At 33.7% G+C, this 19,865-nt stretch overlaps 2 protein-coding genes across 2 annotated transcripts in view; one reads left to right on the top strand and one right to left on the bottom strand.

The window, feature by feature from the left end:
- The first annotated feature begins 269 nt into the window (after positions 1–269).
- LOC149080063 (uncharacterized) lies at positions 270–7,805 on the top strand. Its single transcript, XM_089239011.1, has 4 exons — positions 270–432; positions 1,791–1,981; positions 5,888–6,079; positions 6,889–7,805. The coding sequence occupies exons 1-4, from the start codon at positions 405–407 to the stop codon at positions 7,150–7,152; spliced, it is 675 nt and encodes a 224-aa protein (XP_089095137.1). The 5' UTR covers positions 270–404; the 3' UTR covers positions 7,153–7,805.
- Positions 7,806–9,350: 1,545 nt separating this feature from the next.
- The window catches only part of LOC149080062 (uncharacterized), a 39,666-nt gene continuing 29,151 nt past the window's right edge, over positions 9,351–19,865 (bottom strand). The window contains exon 2 of the mRNA XM_089239010.1: positions 9,351–12,571. Within this exon, the coding sequence (XP_089095136.1) occupies positions 9,651–12,571 (2,921 nt within the window). The 3' untranslated portion in view covers positions 9,351–9,650. The remainder of the gene's footprint in view (positions 12,572–19,865) is intronic.

Raw genomic sequence — 19,865 nt, 5'->3', positions numbered from 1 at the left:
GAAAGTCAACAGAATCTTGAAGAGATTAATTTCAAGAATGTTATAACCAAATGTGTGAAGATCTTTATACTTATGCAATTTTATAAAAATATAATTTATGTTTGCGTATACTATTCAAGTAGATGGAGACTAAAGTTTTATTAGTTTTTAAGAACGTAATAAGTGGAAATCGTCATAGATAAAACTATATTGCCACGTGACGCAACTTCATGTCCCTGTTTGGTTAAAATCCGGTGTCAACATCAAAACCTATTTCCGGCGTGAGCTAAGCATTTTTATATACAACGAAAATAATTTTGTGTACGGCCATGACCCAGTAGCAATGTGAAAAACAGCGTTTCAAATAAACGATGGGTCTAAAACACCACATGAAACGGCACTCATTGATTTAGATGTAAACAAACATGGATGAAATACCTACTAGAAAGTGTGGTAAGTGGTACCAATGTTTGTTATACCCTACTTAGGGTAATTAATTTACATTTTGTTCTTTTAACTTCGGATAATTATCACGAGAAATAGCCATAATACGAAAACTGAATTAAAATCTTATTTAATTCAAGGATAATTTCATTCAGTCTTTAACAAACTCACGATTATTGTACTGTTAGACGTACAATTGAAGTGCATGGTATATATGAGACAGATTTTGATTTCGCACGTCTCTCAGTCATTATCATTGTGTGATTTATCTAATATTTTACAAGATATAAAGAACTCATTGTTTCACTTCTTTTTCGTTAGCGAACTTAATAATTTACAACCACACTAATACTTGTCATGAAATGGAAAACACCAATGCTCATCATGTATTCACATTTTGATTTTCCTAGTTGGTTTCTTGTATGGAAGCGATTCTTTGTCAGTCTGCTTTGGGGAGCCACGGATAAGTGTTGATACGGGAAAAGGGCGCCACAGGTGAAAAAAGTTTGAGAGCCACTGGACCAAGTGCTCTCTGTAATTTTCTTTTGCATTGTGGGCTCTGATCTAATGCACAATAAAGATATAATTAATCTATAACAACAGATGAAACGTGTAGAATGAAGTATTTTAAAATCAAATTTGTTAAGATGTGTTATTTAGGCCTATATAAGTAATAAAATATAAATACATGATTCCTCTGAAAGAAAATAGTACACATTCTTATTTTACTTAGTTGAAGGATTTTATTTCATTTTCGAACTGAATAAGTAGTTTTTCATGTAAATATTTCTAAATAACGATTATCATTTAAATCTATATTTTTCTATTGTTCATTAGGTTGAGCATTTAATTAATTATTTAAGACAATGTTTAGATTTGAATATTGACTATTTAAATTTTTTTTTTTGCTTCAAATGCAAATAGAAATAATAATCTTTGAAATACTGGAAAATAGTCATTTTGTTGTCGCGTCTTTCATCCTTTTAATTTCTTTTAATTATACCTGTACTATAGTATACTTAGTACTGTGAATTGAGCATGCAACACTCGTATAAATGCACAGATCTGCATTTGATGCATTTTAGAATTTGGTACTAAGTATTTTACTTTTATCAAGTATTATTAAAAATCATATTCAACTCTTGATTTATATTGTTTATACTGTACTAGTCTGGAACAAGTATAGTTCCAGCCTAGTAATCCATACCAGTAATTTTACTGGAGTTTTCAAAAATTCCTTCAAATAAGTTTTAAATACGTATTTATGGTTTCAGCAAGAGCACTCGACAATCATTGATTGAAGGAATAATGCATAGTATGTTTATTTGGGTGCTTTTGTTATTTCATTTCGTTCTTGTGAATTGCAGACTGTCATACATCAAAAAGACTTTGTGGGATTGAAGATGAAGATGTGAATGACGAAAAATATGAATTGAGAGAGCTTTTTTCCGATCCTGGTGCGGATTTTAGGAAATCTGTGTCATCCAGAAGTAATCAATGGCATAAAATCGAGATCAGTAACGAAAAAGATGTAAACGAAAATCAGAATGATACTTATGTAAGTAACAGCTTCGTGACTTAATTATAACTGTATATGTTCACGAGAGGCGTACGCTTAGGGATGCCGTTCCCTCCCCCAAGGTGATTAAAATTTAAAATATTTCAAAATTTTAAAATATCTTGAGAAAATATCAAGAAATCATCTTGAAATTTTGTTTCATTTATAGGTCAGTAATTAAAATTTGTCTGGAAAAGTTTGCACACACACACACATGTACCGTTCTTCTCTCAAATCGACCTGTGTGCCCAAATACGTCCTGCGTATACCCTTGTATGCTACTGTCAGTGTTCGAAGTCTACGCACTTCGCAAAGTGGTCTTTTTGCAGTGTTTCCAACTCAGTTATTTTCCAACTAGATCTGGTCGTTTTTCCGGCCATTTAGTTGGAGAAATACCAATCTAGTTGCTAGTAGTTTTCCTGTTTTTTTTCAAAACATTTCTGTGTTAGCCTTTTTCTCTAGTTTTTTAATTAAATACTAATTGTTCCCGGAAAAAACGGAATGTATGGTCATTGAAATAATGACTAAAATTAATTCTGGCCGTTTTAAGCCTGGTTTATAGTTGTTTTTGATGAAGAATCTAGTTGGAAAATTTTTTAATGTTGGCAACATTGCCTTTTTTGTGATGTCTGGGCACTTTGGGAAGTGACTAATGTGTGAAGCAGATAGATACACCTGTTGGAAAATTTCTATGGAACAACCAATTTTTTCTCCATGATTCAACAAGTGCGTAGGCAAACGAAAAGTGTTTAACTTCGAGCAAGGTGTTGCTGCTTTGCAATTTTTATCACTTGCATGAAACGAATTAATTACGAACTGCAGTTAATTATATACAGTCGAATCCCGTTTTAACGAATACCGTTATAGTGAAAAAAAATTTCGTTTCAACAAACACTTTTCTAATCCCCCAGATAAGCTTACATAGGAACAATACAAAAAACCGGCATTCCTTTATAACGAAGTGATTTCTCCTGTCTGTTGGAGTTCATTATAACGGGATTCAACTGTATAAGATGTCGAGACCCAAACATGGAGTTTAATTGAACACAGCGTTCTCAATCAGTAACTGCATATTTCTTTTCTTTCAAATGTCGCTTAACAGTGTCTTAACCCTTTCAAACCCGAGCAAAGTATTTTATTGTGGAATTTTATGTAATGAATCACACTTTCCTGGAAGGCACTTTTTACTGGAAGCTATCTTATAAAACCCCCTCGAAAGTTCAACTTAAAGTGCTGCCCTCTGATGTGAAAGCCCCCAAAGTTCTTATTCACCATATCTCTAACTAAAAACTTAAACAATCCTTCAAGTCAGAACTCCCTGAGGCAAAAAAAAATTTCTATAGTGAGATAAGCAACCACCACATTTGTGGATGCGGGGTCTGAAAGAGTAAAGTATTTTATGCATGTGCATTTGCAACATGCGTTCCTCATGATGGCTACATTTTTTTCTACAGTCAGTACTTGAGCGTGTAGCATTTCTTTATTATATTAAAAAAAAAAAGCACGGTGTACCCATACGGGATAAAATCCTTATAATTATAGTACAGGGACCGTACTGACTTTGCATAAAATTACGTAGTGTTCAAAGTATGTTTTTAGATCCATATAGCCTATACAGCATTGACTCTCATCGTTAAGCAATTAAGAACTTGGACTGGATCGCTAGACTGTGCTGCTATTCATATATAGCTAATGTAATTAAATACCATACCACCAAAATTGTAGTACGAAGCAACAAATTAGAAACAATTCGTAAAACAATGTTTTGACGGCGCACAATTTCATAAAGCATGATTATTTCAGTTATCTGCCCTATTTATGAAACATACCAGTTCGAAGTATACCTGTATAATCTTCGATAAATTGGATTTGTCTGTCCGTAGAATGCAACTAGTAAACACACTAAAACAGGAAATACATGAAAGACGAATCTCGAATAGCATAGAAAAATATCGCTAGAGATATCAGAAAACTCTGGAGGAAGAGGCAACATAAGGGGATGGTTCGATGCTCGGATTGCCAATCGTTAAACTGATCTCTGGTTTCTTAGGTTTAATTTATTTGTTTCAATCAGTAGTAGAAAGACGGAGAATTCGCCAATTCTTTTTTTCTTTGAAACATCCAATTTTTTTCGAGGATGAACAGGAAAAATTGTATAAAAGCATGGTTTCAATCGCAATTTTTTAGGTAACTCGTGAAAATAAATATTTCGAGGAAGTCTCCATGTTCTCGGCAATCACTGGAAATGATCATATCTGGTAATATAATCTCTTTTTTTAAATTTTTTTATTGAAAAATGGAATTAAATTTCACAATTGAATACACCGCAGCCATGTAGATAGAGTTTAAAGAAACTTGATAAAATAATTCTAAGAATTCCCATCGGGTCTCTTAGATATTTCTGTTATTTTTAACGTAGTTTTTTTTTTTTAGTGTACCATTTCATTACTAAATATTGTATATATATTTGGGAATATATATTTCATATAACATATTTTTTGTAGTAATTTTTTATTAGTTAAATTATAAACACAGAGTTTTTCATGCGTATAATGGAATTTATGTGATGTGTATAAGCTCTCTTTTATTTTAACAAAAAATCTTTTGACGAAATTTTGTCTCAACATTCAGTACAGAGCCGCCATTAGGGGTGCGCGAACTTGTCCCGCACTTACGGTGATAATTTCTTTCACAAATTCTGAATTTTCATCAATTCTGGAATCATTTCTTTGATAAATACTGAATTTATGAAATCTACCCCCAATTCTGGAAATCTGCATTTTGATCTAAAAAGAAATAGTTCTGGAATTATTCATAAATTCTAAATTTTCATCAATTCTGGAATTCTGAATATTCATCAACTCTTGAATTCTGAATATTCATAAACTCTTGAATTCTGAATATTCATCAACTCCTGAATTCTCTGAATATTCATCAACTCTTGAATTCTCTGAATATTCATCAACTCTTGAATTCTCTGAATATTCATCAACTCTTGAATTCTCTGAATATTCATCAACTCTTGAATTCTCTGAATATTCATCAACTCTTGAATTCTCTGAATATTCATCAACTCTTGAATTTTGAATTTCCATCAGTTTCTGGAATTATTTCTTTTATTTATTCTGAATTTTCATCAATTCTAAAAGTACTTCCATTTTTTCTCAGTTTTCATCAATTCTAGAATTATTTTTTCATTTATTCTGAATTTTCATTAGTTTTCAGACAATTTCTTTCATTAGGTTCTAATATTAATTGGTTTTGGAATCAAAATACCATAAATTCATCAAATACTATCAATTTAAAATATTCTTCAGTTGTGAATTTGCATATAATTCTGTCTATATTTTTTGTATGGATGTTTTCAGCACCTGTATATTTTGTAATAATGTATGAATTTTTATATGCCGATTCCCGGTCCCACAGAATATATAAAATTGGAGCTAAGGGGCCCTCCCGAAATTATTAAGACTCCTCTGGCCCCGCTATTATTTTCGCACTGGGCTCCGCGTCTGCTAAGGTTGGGTCTGATTCAGTAAATAATCTATTTTTAAATTAGTTTTTTTTTTCAATTTATCGAAATTTATTTTACTGCGGATTCATCTGATCGTACGTCTTCATATCCTGTCATTCACGACCAGAATTTCAAGCAACCGTTGTTCAACAGCGTCACCAATTTTATTTCTTTTATTTTTAAGAGCCAAACGGGGGGCACAATTCAGAAAGCCTCTTGTGTATTAACTTTCCACTAATTTACAATTTTATTACATGCAACAAGCTATTTTAGTGAATTTTGTGTCTGTAATTTTTTGAAAAAATGTTTAATGTTTTGGGCGCTTTTTCGCATGTGCATTTTGATACCTTTTTTATACGGATAATTTGGGTATGTGTTTTTTACTTCCACAGACGGATGATCAATTGAACAATTTTCCAAGCCGGCAATTGCTTGCTCGCCGGGTATCTATTGCTGGTGGATTTTTGGATATAGCATTATTTAGTGCGAATTGTGAACAACTCAAATTCGTCTTAGAGCTGGGATATTTTCACATCTACTACAAGGAAGTCATTGCACTCATTATTACATCTCTTGTTCTTCAGGTAACTTTTACAAACCTTTTGATATCATTGATCAACATTTCAAGAGCAGATGGAAAAAAAATCTAATGCCGTATTTCTTTTTTCTGCTGCTATCCTTGTGCAATAATAAATATTAATGCAATCATAAACGTTCTCAGTTTTGAAACCAAATTTCACTTATGGTATTCCCCCGCATTAGCCGGTATGCCAGTAAACATCGAGGGAGAAATATGCCGGGAAATTCCAAGCACAGATTCTGGAAAGCCTTAAATGTCTTAATAAAAATCCACTGAAATTGCCGAATGCCTACTATGATCCTCATTAAACCTTGCTTTTCTCGGCATGCTGAAAATGAACCAGACCCCCAACATTCAAAAATCTGGTGTCCCTAGAGTTTGGCGGCATGCCGGCTAATGCGGAGGAATATGGTTACCTATTTTTTAAATTATAAAATTAATTCTTTCATAATTTTAATATACAAAGTACTACTTGATACTTATGAAATGGTAAACTGTACTTCACGATAGTATTGAAAGAAAACATGACATGTAAATCATTGAGAATGAAATATGTTTGAATAAATGTGAAGAGTACTCTCGTGAGAAATAATTCAAAAACCAGTTGTGTGCAATAAAAAACAGCTTAAACTTAAGATTTCGGATATGCACTGCATTAAAATTAAATGGAATAATAAGCTTAGATAACTTTTCATAATGAAGATGTATTTTACTAATTTTCTACTGTTTGTTTTTATATTGTTGGAGTATATATAAAAGTGATTCTTGCGCATGTGAGGATATTAACACTATATTTTCTCTCTGTTTTGCCAGTTGTGTGTTGGTTTCACAATATTTCTCCTCGGAGCTTACGTGCCAAAGAAATCTAATGAAGAGTCTTTCGCCAATTTTTTGAATCATATCACTATGGGTCTGGTTGCTTTAATCACCATCGTAAATATCTTCATTAGCACATTCGGACCTAAAGGCACGGTAATGGCCAAATGTTTAGGGGCTTTCTCTTACCCAAATGTTTCAGGAGTCCATCGGATGTCTATTCTAAATGCCACACTGCATTCTATGCACGAAGACATTTGAAATGGATTTTTTATGATATTACGTAGATTCATTTGTTTAAAAACATCTTGTGTCGCATAAATAATTTATTTATATATATATATTTTGTTGTCAGTTATCTTTGATGAGACATTTCATGTTTTTGAAATGTATAAAAAATTTACAGGTCAAAATTTACTTGGAAAGCATCGCAGCAAATTTAGAATGACTATATACAGTAAATGCGTCTCTGTAATAGTTTCGGTGAAACATAATGTAGAAAGAGATATTTTTTACATCAGTGAAACGCATTATAAAAATGCAGAAATCTGTTGTTAAAATGGTTATAGGAATGATATGTGTAGAATATGCATACGTAGTGTGTAGCGCATTTCATTATACTCATTACTAAAAAAATAACTTCCTATCGAGAGTGAATGTTTTTCGGTGCCAAAATGAAATGAAGCATTTTTTGATGGTTAGTACCGATAGGTAAAGGCCAACTGAACCATTTACACAAAAGTTACCAAGAATGAGGAATGAGCAATGTTTCATTCTTTTAACAGCAGAAGTTTCAATGCAGATGGGTCACCCTTTTAGTATTTCGCATGGAGGTAATCAGACTTTTCCTGCAGAATGAAAGGAAAAATACCGCGAATTCTTTTATACTGTACTTTGCTTCAACGCTTTTGTCCAAAAAAAAAAAAAAAAACATAAAAGACAGTAATGATGTTGGTTTTTTTCCCAAAGCTCTGGAGGGATTCTAATAATACATGGATGGACGACTTATAATTACTCTGGAAGACTCAAACCTAACCCAAAGATCAACAAGTCGTGTTATTTGTCGCCTTTGTTTTGAAATTACAGGAAATAGTACATTTATATATATAAGGCCGGTATTACAAAATAAAAGTTTTCTAAAAGTTCTTTTATAAAATTTGAGAAATTCAACCAGTAAGATTATGGGTTGCATTTGCTCGAATGAAACCTATGAGCTTTATTGGATTTATTTTTCAAGTTTTACAAAAGAGATTTAATCAAACTTTTATAGTGTAATTTCGGCCTAAGACTTTTTACCGTTTTATAGATCAGAAATAAAAGAGAAGAAATGGGTGAAATATATATACATTATTATTCACCTTATGTATTGGAGATCTAAATGCACCGTGATGAACAAATAATTCCTGTAACTTTTTTGTTACTATTGGGTAGTTATTGCAGAAGAGTATTTTGCAAATTAGTGGGTAAAAAAAAATATATACAAGTTACTTTTTTACAATTGAGTTAGGTTCTATTGAGTCTAATTAACATGTCAATAAAACAATTCATATCACGGCAGTTTGATTCTTTTAGAAAAATTGACTTTTGTGAATGTTTAGCCATCATTTTCTATAATAAAGTATTGTGTTATTCAAAAATCCTTTTTTTAAGTATTTTTCGTTATTAGTTTCTTTATTGTTACTGGGTAGGGATTTTTTTTATTGTTATCCCCTTTAGTTGTTGAAAAATAATGTTATCTTTTATAAATGGTTTATTGATTGATGCTATTTCTGTCGGAAAAACTACGATCAAAATAAGAGCTACTGCTGAACATTTGATACAAATTTTTAATTGCATAAAATTTAAATTTCTTGAATATTTCTGATTAACTAAAATTGAAATTAAGACAACTTATTTACGTTACTAAAAACGCAGGGAAATAGTATTAAAGGGAGTTGTGCTCATATTTCCATTAATACATTATCAGCTTTTGTACGCATTTCTAAATGACATATGCATGCTCCTACTCATACCCATAGGCATGAAAAGGATTGAAAATATTGAGGGGGATGCTCGAGAACACCCCTCTCCTTAGGATAAGTAAGTCTTCTACTCATTTCAATGGGGTACGGAAGCCTCCTAAGCATTTCAAGAGGTATTTAAAGCATGAAAGGTTTAGAACCATTGCTCCAGAGCAGACGCCTTTAACTTTTAACACAGTATGGTCCACTAAGCCCATTCTGTTTATACTGAAAATTTGTTAACATATCAAAGAGCTCGGCGGGTCATACTGTGCTTTAGAGTCTAGAGAACCTCTACTCTATAGAGCGTAAACAATATTTTTTATCTCCTTTTTTCTTTAATGCAGTGACTTTAAACGTACCATGCGTAAATTGTCGACATTTTTGAAAGATTCGCAAAAACTACGAAATGGTTATATCGTGATTACATTTTTGCAAAAAAAAAAACAAACTTCAAGACCTTTTCCTTTCACGTTTTATTGACTAATCGTCACAAGAACATATTTTAGAATTGCATTATATTTTCTTTTAACAACATTGAATATACGTATTTTTGGTAATTTTATGCATGCAAATATAGAGGAAATATTGATCCAAAGTTCAATTTCCACAGATTTGGAGTTAATATATTTCGTGCGAAACACAAGTGCTATCTTGTGAAGAGATCCACATCTATTGAATTCTCTCTCGCGTTCTTTTACCACATGGAATATATTAAATATAGTATCTATTTGTTCAATTTTCTTGATGTTGATTAAATTACTGCTGTTTAAATATACGAGAAAAAATAGCGTCAGTTGCAGTGTTGGAGGGATGGGGATGATTATTGTCTTGTGAAGTAGCAGCTCGTTTGTATATTAATGACTCGAAAGTGTTAATACGTGAACCACTTCCAGGAGTTTCATTTTTCAAATTGCTGTCTATATTACTATTATTATGCAGATTTTCTCTATTTTCAATGTTTCCCAGTTGGTATTGTACGAAGCTATCAAGTAATGGATATAACTTTGCACATGAAACGAAGTCCATCTCCGGATATAGCTCTATGTCATCAGATAATGAATCGCGTTTGCCTAGCCCAATGAATTTCCAGCCTGGATTGAACTTCGGTCTACCCTCATCACGTTTATTGTTTCCAACCATATCAAAGACTTCATCGGATAAAGAGTCTGGTTGACTGAAACTTACGAAAGATGAAGGTGGGCGCGAAAGCCGATGCATTTCATCTTCGAGCAAACTTTCCGAAGGAGAGAAAGCTTTAACTATCAGTGAAGTCTGTAAATGTTCTTGGAACTTTGGAAAGCACATGTTTTTCAAAACTAACAGAATTTCTGGTTCTTCGATAAGTTCATATGGAGGCAAGTCTAGTGGTTTCTGCAAGTCATGCTCATACGAACTTTTGAAGAAACGTTCTGAGGTAGGCATAACATCTCGCTTTTGTATTCTGTGAGATTTGGTATCATGAAAAATCTCATTATAGCTTCTACGGTTGTCTTTGTCCTCTCCATCAGGCAAGAGCTGGTGTTCAGCATTTATAATCTCTTTGGATTTGTCTTGATTCCTTTCATATCCATCTGATATTGCGAAACTGTCGTTTGAGGATTTTCGTTTACCTAAACCAATGTGTTTTAAAGATGGATTATATGTGAGATCTCTTTTGCCCAATGCTTTGTTTTTGATGAACTCAGATCCTAAATAATCTCCTATATCAGTGTCAAGATGCTCATATGAATCGGCTCCAACATAATCACTGGACTTATAACGCTTTCCCAAGCCAATTAGTTTCAAACTGTCTCTGTATTTGGAATCTGCTCGCTTCTCTGGCATTTCATTTATAATTTTTTTATGAAGATGCTCGTTTTCCTTTTCCGCATACTCATTTATTTGCTTCAAATTCTCATCTGGCTCGATATATTGCGGATCGAATCGCATCATATCTCGCTTTCCCAAGCCCATTATTCTCAAAGCAGGGTCGTATTTCTGTCCCTTTTTTCCTAATCCCATAAATCTGATAGCAGGATCATATTTCGTAGCTTTTTTACCTAGTCCCATGTATCGGATAGCAGGGTCGTATTTTCCAGCTTTTTTTCCCAAACCCACATAATGAATCGCTGGATTATACTTTCCCGCTTTTTTCCCTAACTCCATAAACAGATTTTCTGGGTCGTATTCCCCTCCTTTTTTTCCCAGGCCCATATAACGTATAGCTGGATCATATGTTCCTCTTTTTCCCAGTCCCATATACAGCATAGCTGGATCGTATTTTCCACTTCTTTTCCCCAAACCCATATAACGTATTGCTGGATCATATCTATCTCTTTTTCCAAGTCCCATATACCGCATTGCAGGGTCGAATATTTCACTTTTTTTCTCAAGCTCCATATATCGCATGGCAGGATCAAAACTACCTGTTCTTTTTCCAAGTCCCATGAATCGTATAGCAGGATTGTATTTCCCGCCTTTTTTTCCAAAACTCAAATACCATTTCGCAGGATCGGATCCTTCATCATTTACTTCGAGCCCCATATGCTGTATAATCGCATCATTTTTTCCACTCTTTTTACCAAGACCCATAAAACGAATAGCTGGATCATACTTTTCACTCTTCTTTCCAGGCCCCCTATACTGAACTTCAGGATCGAAGGTTTCGGTTCTTTTTCCGAGACCCATGAATCGCATTGCTGGGTCGTACTTATCTTTCTTCCCTAAACCCATGAATCGCATTGCTGGGTCGTACTTATCTTTCTTCCCTAAACCCATGAATCGCATTGCTGGGTCGTACTTATCTTTCTTCCCTAAACCCATGAATCGCATTGCTGGGTCGTATTTATCTTTCTTCCCTAAACCCGTGAATCGCATTGCTGGGTCGTATTTATCTTTCTTCCCTAAACCCATGAATCGCATTGCTGGGTCGTACTTATCTTTCTTCCCTAAACCCATGAATCGCATTGCTGGGTCGTATTTATCTTTCTTCCCTAAACCCATGAATCGCATTGCTGGGTCGTATTTATCTTTCTTCCCTAAACCCATGAATCGCATTGCTGGGTCGTACTTATCTTTCTTCCCTAAACCCATAAATCGCATTGCTGGGTCGTATTTATCTTTCTTCCCTAAACCCATGAATCGCATTGCTGGATCAAACTTATTAGATTTTTTCCCCAAACCCATATATTTTATTGCAGGATCAAAGTTTTGTACTCTTTTCTCATCAGGTGATATTTTTGTATCAAGTTTTGCATTTCGTAACACTGTTGTAGAGTCATCGCCTAACTCGTTTTTTTCTGAAGAAGTATATGAGCCATCATCTCGTAATTCTTGGCTGTCTTTTCTTTTCCCTAAGCCCATGATTTTGAAAGCAGGATCGAATTTCCATTTACGTTTTCCTTGTCCTCGTACACTGGATTTTCTTTTATTGCCTAGCTCAGTGTTAATGAGATTCCAGATTTCCACAAAATCGTTTTGATGATATCGCTTTACTACAGCCTCTTTAGCTCCAACTTCTTGTTCGTTGATCAGATTCGGCACTCTATATGACCCATTCGAAAATACTCGTGCCTGGTAGCTCAGTGGCAGTTTTGTCAATGGTGAGAATTCGATTTCTTCGTTCAATTTACTCGTCTGGCCTCTAACGGAAGCTGGCTCCAGGGACTCAGTACTGGCATCAACACTCTGCCAGGGACCTGCAGTGAAATTTCATAAAGGATAAATTTTAATAAATTTGGTGTAACATGTGTATAAACAGGACATACACTAATGATCCTTATGGTACTAAAAAATACTTAAGAGATTTTGCAATCATCAATGAAGAAACTGATAAGTAACTAAATGATACTGTAAAAGAATAAAAATCTTTTTACCCCCTTGAGGGCCCTCGTATGGCCCTTCGAAACTAGGAGAGGGTAATCATATCAAATTAAGTACACCATTTCAGATTGCAACGTTTGAGATATACGGTAGAAGTCCGTTATAACGACAACTCACAATCACAGGAAAAATAATCATTGTAACAGAGTTCTCGTTATAAGCGAATATTTTTTGCAACATTAGATCCGTGACAATCTCCGGCAAAACACTCGTTATAACGGACTTCTCTGTATTCCTCTGACTTCACAAAAAACATAATTACTTGTTGTATGTTATATTTAGTCGTTTGCATTCAATGTTGAAATTATTAACTTGTTTGTAAACTTCTTTGACTTCATAGTAAACTTATCCCTTAACTATGGAATATGTTTCGGAAAAATGCACCAAAAATTGAAGTCTACCTGTTTAATTTCGTGCATTATATCAATAAAAAAGATGAACAAACTCAATTTGGCCTTTCAAGGTGAAAAGAAAAACTAATTTATTTGTCACAAAAAAAAGAAAAAATAATGATCTAATCACAAACATTGTAACATTGTACTTTTCAGTTTCCCGACCCCAGGTCGGGCGAAACAAGTAAGGGGTAAAAGTGAAAAATAATAATAATGAAAAGTCAGAGGAGAGAATTCTAATGTTCTTAAAATAGATTTGTGGCTCCTTTTTTGTAAGCATGGCCTGTCATTGTTAGAAGAATCTGGGCTAAAAGAGCCGTATATTCCAGGTGAATTGCTACTAAACTCCTCATTCATCTGCGCTGCGGACATCCTCATTGAAGACGGGATAAAGTCAATGAGATCTTCCCGGCATCCCGGAAATGGCTGACTTCTCAGTCATTTCCGGAATGAATATTTGAAATGAGTATTAAAATGTTTTCTCCTCTGTAATCTTCTCACTCTGTTTCAGAAATTTTCTTTTTATTGTTCAAAAATTGTGTGAAAGTATTTCTCCAAGTCTTTCTACCCAAATATATATAACCATAGAATATCTCGATGAAGCAAAGTCTATTCAAATGCCCATTATTCCTTATCAATAAATACTGTATAGTTAAAGTGTGAGACAATTTTGCATAATAAAAGAGTATACTTTCTTTATTTTTCTCATTTTCTGGAGTGAGCGGTGTTTGTATTAACCCTCTCAGCGGCATTGACGTGTATCTTGCGTCCTTAAAAGCCTCTTATTTTAGCCTTACAAGCCTAGATACTTTGTAAAGTTGATTTCTTAACAGAACACTTTTTCTTATGCCTCTTAGTTTGCACCTGCTGAAAACCGGAAGAAAACTTACTTCAGTAAAAATAATATGGCATTTTGAGAGGGTTTAGGGATTTCTGCTGGGTCGCTTAAAGGGATAAAGCTAGCTAGCTATCTCATTTTAGCCTCGTAAAAATTCGAGAAAATTTATTATGCACAGCAGCAAAAAAAACGTATTCGCAATATAGAAATTCATAAAATTGTCTGTGTAAAAACATTTACATCTACTTATATACTCCCAAACTCGATATTTTTTCAACGCTAATTGCATTATGATTTCGTATGGAATATTACTATTGACATAATTTTTCATGATGAAAAAGAACCATTTCTATTATTTTTCCTTCTCAAAACCTCCATCAAAAACCTCTATCACTCTGCAACTGAAGAAGTGCTCGTTTTTGATTGTGTCGTGTAAAAAGACACGACATTTTATTTATGATTTCTTACTAATTAAAGAGATTTATTTGAAGCCTGGAAGATTGTGTAAGAAACTTCAATTGCTTTTGTAATTAATCAGATTTATTATTTCTTTTAAGAAAGTGAATTTATTGCCCCAATTTAATAAAGCGGCTTTTAATGTGTAGTATCTTTAACATTTGGAATGTTTGGCTATTTTGTTGTTCATTTAAATTGCTTAACCAAAAGGATAATGCTCTTAAAAAATTGACGACGTTATAGAAGAAAACTTAATTAAAATTTATTGATTTAGAGCTCCTTTTCTTTCCATATAACGTTCGGTGCAGTATTTTAAGAGCAAAAAGATTATGAAATATATTTACAGTTTTCTTATGGCAATATACAAGATTTATTTGTCTGAATTTATAATCCTCGGTCTCATATAGTGAAATGAACAATATTAATCAAAACCAACAAGTGTAAATTAAATGTGCGTCACAGCTGGTAGTAAGTGTAAGTAATTGCCACACACACACACACACACACACACACACACACACAGATATCATATTTTTATTCTTATTTTTTTACATATTTCATACTGTCTTCTTGTTTCAATTTTTTCAAGAATCGTATTGATATTCCAAGAAACAAGTCTGAGAATTTCAATTTTTTTCTTGATATATTCACGAGAGATTTCAGTAATAACCTCGAGAAACCCCATTCATGACGCAATTTAATTATATCTCCATAATTTATCCTTACAGTTTGAAGTAAACATTGGTCTATTGCACGGCTTGACGAATACCAGGTGTTTGCCAAGTCCCCATGGTGACTAAAAAACTGGTACGGGTGGCTACAATTTTCCATGCGTGTTTATTAAATTGGAGTCTGAACACAACACGAAGTTTTCGAAATTCATGCGAGTGTGTCTACTAAAATGAAAATTTATTAGTTGGAAGTTATTAGTTGGTCGAGAAATAAGAGATAATGTGCCATAGATTCCGACAAATCAATGTTGATTTTGCATTTCTCAATAAATAGTAAGTCCCTGCTGAAAAACACACAATCGATTTTTCAACAATATTCTTATAAAACCCTCTTTATGATAATGCGGTATAATAGTTCCCTTAACTCCAAAGCGACTCTTTCCGTGTTAATAATGGGAAAATCACAAATATTTCGATGTTTCATGGTTATTTTGTCACCGTTTCTGTTGCACCCTCGTGTCAAGAAGAATCTAACAAGGACTAATCGTGTATCGAATTCGCTACACATCCGAACATTTTGGTACAGTACGTAAGTATCTTATATAGACCTAGGATACCGTACCCCCGTAAATATAGAATCCAAGATATGAGAAAGTACTCATATCTTGTGTCATCACTGTCATTGACAACGGTAAAACTGTATAATGGCATCATTATTTTTTAAGGCTTTTCTACAGCATCTCACCTTGTGAATTGCTTTCTAAGATAAATAAAATAATATATACATCGATATTTGCTGATTCTCTCAGACGTTTTTTTGCATACACCGTAATTTCATATTATTTAAGTGGTTTAACCGATCAACCGAGCAATTAAGATTGTCAGATGTTATATCACTGCTTAATTTCCATAACTTTATGGATCGGTTAAAATTTTTACTACAGGAAATGTGATCGTAAGAACTTATTGTGTATATGTACCGTATGCGTCTCTTATCGGCAGACCTATACCCTCCAAATGCTTACAATGTGTGTGTGGATTTTCTTACCCTCTGGGATAACGCTGAAAACATTGAAAGAAAAAAAATTCTGAAATGCAGATGGACGTCTAAACAATTGAAACACGTTTCTTTGGGGCTCGCCGCGTCTGCGTATTCTCAGAAACAAGCAAAAAATCCCTTAAGTGTCCATTCTAAATGATCATCAGTAAGCTCACTGGCTACTTTCGTATACGTCAGCAATCACCCTAAAATTTATGGCTTTTGTAGTGACAGTATTCAAGAAGAACTGTTGCATCAACGCATTTCCACTGCATACAAAAATTGTGAGCATTTGATGGATATAAAAAAATGAGGTTTTTTCAAACGATTAGGAATTTGAGTCGAAGTGAAAACGTCGAATAAATGAATTATTTTAACATTCAAATTTATCGGAAGCGATTGCGATCGAAGCCAAACGTCGTATAAACGACATATAAACGAGGTTCCACTCATAGGAACCTCGCATAAACGTGATTCAGGATGTTGAAAAATTATTGATGTGGCAAATAAGTTGAGAGCATTACTGTCGATGGAGAACAAGTGTCATATAATGATGATCATCGTAAGTGATTTAGGCGTAGAGGATTATGTTGAATAATTTTTATGCCTATATATAAATATGTTCACACAATCAGAGCATATGAACAGAATCAGACCATTGTCACCAAATAGAGATACATTCATATTGGTAGAACAAAGTGTGACTCAGGGGAGGAATTTTGAGTTTCTTTTCCGGCACATGCTAAACTTTGTGTAATAACTTAACTAGACTTATCCTGCTTGTAAATGATATCATAATGATAATGAGAGTTGTGTGCTAATTTTTTTAAAATAAAATGATTGGTTAAAACGAGGTAAAAAAGAAATTATTTTCAAAACTCCACCAATATATAGACTATATATATCTTTCACAGATGAAATCCCAAAATAATTTCTTTTGTGATTCCACTGAAAAATATACCTTCGTTTATAATTTTCACAGCATAAATAAGTTGTCTTCCGTGGCTCCCTTACCCTAGTGGACATGTATCCGCGACTCCTCGGAATCGTCTGACAAAGAACCGCGCTTTATGGTATAGAATAATGTCACATTAATAAGGACATCACCACGGCACCGTTGACAATGGCTGGCGGCGCCCACTTTGAGAACCACTGGTCAACCACAATCAATCACGCTAATATACAGCATTATTTTTTATTTCAACGTTTTAACAAATTCATGTTCTATACGAATAATGTTAAAATTATTTTGTCTTATGTAATATTCTAGATTGAATTTTATTCATATCATATTAGAGAACACGAGCGAGAAAATGTTTCCTCCGTAGTATTAATGATGTTTTGTACGAAATTTTAATAAAGCATTCTCATGTGTCTAAGCGTAATTAGAATCAAATTCAGCCGTTCATCTATCTGTCAAGGAAAAAGATTAATTGTCCGAACAGCAATTTTGTCAAAATTAAGTAACTTTGCTATTTGAAATAAGATACCCACACTTCATGAATAATTTCAAAGATAAATTCTCTTCTTCCATATAACTAAATTTTTTCTTTACGATGTGAAAAAATTAGACAAATTTAATGCAGTATATTTCCTAAGGATGACGACCTATTAATTTTCCCTATTCCTATTAATTTTTCTCCCACATAATTATAAAGAAAATTCCTTGTAAATGCACTTTATTCAACTCTTTTTTTACTGCTTAACGCCACCGGGAAATTATGCTTTCAAGTGGAATGTTGTTTTAAAGTATATATAATCTGTCTCTCCTATTTTAGCTAGATACTTTCGGTCGATCTAAGATTTATGAAAAGACTTTAAAAAGAGAAAATTAAGTCATTTTTTTCTTTTTTCAAGAAAAAATGTATTGACAGGTTTCGTAAATTTTTGGGTTTTTGCTACACGCTTGATTAACAACTTCCAAGAATTGAACCCGTTGATAAGTAACTCATTTTCACGTTAATTGTTTGATGAATACTCGATTTTTGTGGCTATAGTGGTAGCTGTTAATGGAATTCGACATTTTTTATGACTAATGTCGAAAGATGATTGATTAAAAACATGGACTATATATGGCAGGAAGTATGTATTTAAAACTCCAAGAATTAATGAGTTGCATGTCTTTGCTCTTTAATGAATTGCATGTTTAACATTTTTTTGTACAGTTGAAGTCCGTAATAACGAGCGTTCACAATTACGAAGAAAATTGTTGTTATAATGGACTTTGCGTTATAAGCTTTTTTTGCTTTTTTTTTGCTCTGTCAGGTTATAAATTGCGGCTCTATCTGCATTAAAACATCATTTAGATAAGTTCGCTCACGAATGAACAGAACTCCATTCGTGAAATCGATTTTTAGTGATTCACTTAGGGCGGTATTCACCGACATGGTTTAAACTAGTCACAATTTTTTGATGAGAGATCGATACAGATTGGTTGAATTCAGGTTTTTAACCAATCTATATTGATCTCTTATCCAAAAATTGTGACTACAGTTTAAACCATGTCGGTGAATACGGCCCTTGGACGCTTTTTGCATATAGTACTGTAATTTCATATTATTAAAGCGGTTTAACCGATCACCCGAGCAATTACGATTCCCAGATGCTGTATCACTGCATAGACTGATTAATATTTTTCTGCTAATCGGAAAGTTTTTTCGTACCATTCGTTCAGCCATTCTTGAAGGCCAAAACACACCACACTGACGTGACGTCAGTGTATTGCGTTTTGGCCTTAAGAAGACATTATAGTGTAAGTTCCTGTCTAATCATCCCTAGCGATCACAGACAAAAGTAGAGTAAAATCTTCACAGATTCTGTGTGGGAAAACCTTGAATTAGGAAAAGGAGGCACAAATATGTGACTTTTCTTCCATGTCCATTCTGTATTAGTTCCTCAGACTAATGTTTACGAGCAGCATGTGCAATGACAAGTGTCCTTCGTTTCATTTTTTTTTAAATAGAAAGAAAAACTTTTCGAGAATTTTCGAGAATTTTTTGACGCCATGTTATATCTATACAGTATATATATCTTCTGTATCTGCAATATCATCTCTTTGACAATCACTTCCAAACAACTCGTTACAGCGATATGCTCGTTATATCGAACTGTATGTCTAAACATACAGTAAAAGATATCCACACACACACGCACGCATGCACACACACACACGCGCGCGCGCGCGCGCGTTCAGTCAAAGTTTTTTCCCCAATTTCTTCCCATAATGTATAAACTTAAAATTACCGTGTATTTTGTTTTTGAATGTTTCATGGAACAGTTCGAACTCAAACTGGTGGGGAAGAGTTGGCACATGTTTGTGACTCTTCGAAATGGCTTTAATCCGATAGTTCCGATCTAATTAGCCTACGCACCATGGTGCTCCAAAATTAAAAAGAATGTTTTCTAACTTTTATTACGCTAGAATTATAACTGGATATAGGAAATTAATTATTATATGAACTGAGTACTCCAATTTAGTAACGAAGAATATATCGAACTTTTTATTTTACCAATGTTACGTCGATGCTAGTTATGATCAAAGTATTTTCCCAACCGTTATTCATTATTATTATTATTTTAATGAATGCATTATAGCAATCACGTCATGCGCATGTGAGAGAGTTATTTTTGTTTTTAATTGTTGTTGTGTGCTGCCACCACCACCGCCGCCATCATCAAAGCATTTCCTCTGTTCTCTTTCCGCTGTTCCTGGTA

This window comes from Pholcus phalangioides, unplaced genomic scaffold, assembly GCF_987345545.1.
Source record: "Pholcus phalangioides strain wild (caught in Gottingen) unplaced genomic scaffold, Ppha-v1.0 ptg000011l_1, whole genome shotgun sequence".
Lineage (NCBI taxonomy): Eukaryota > Metazoa > Arthropoda > Arachnida > Araneae > Pholcidae > Pholcus > Pholcus phalangioides.
This window is presented reverse-complemented; position numbering and strand designations above follow the sequence as displayed.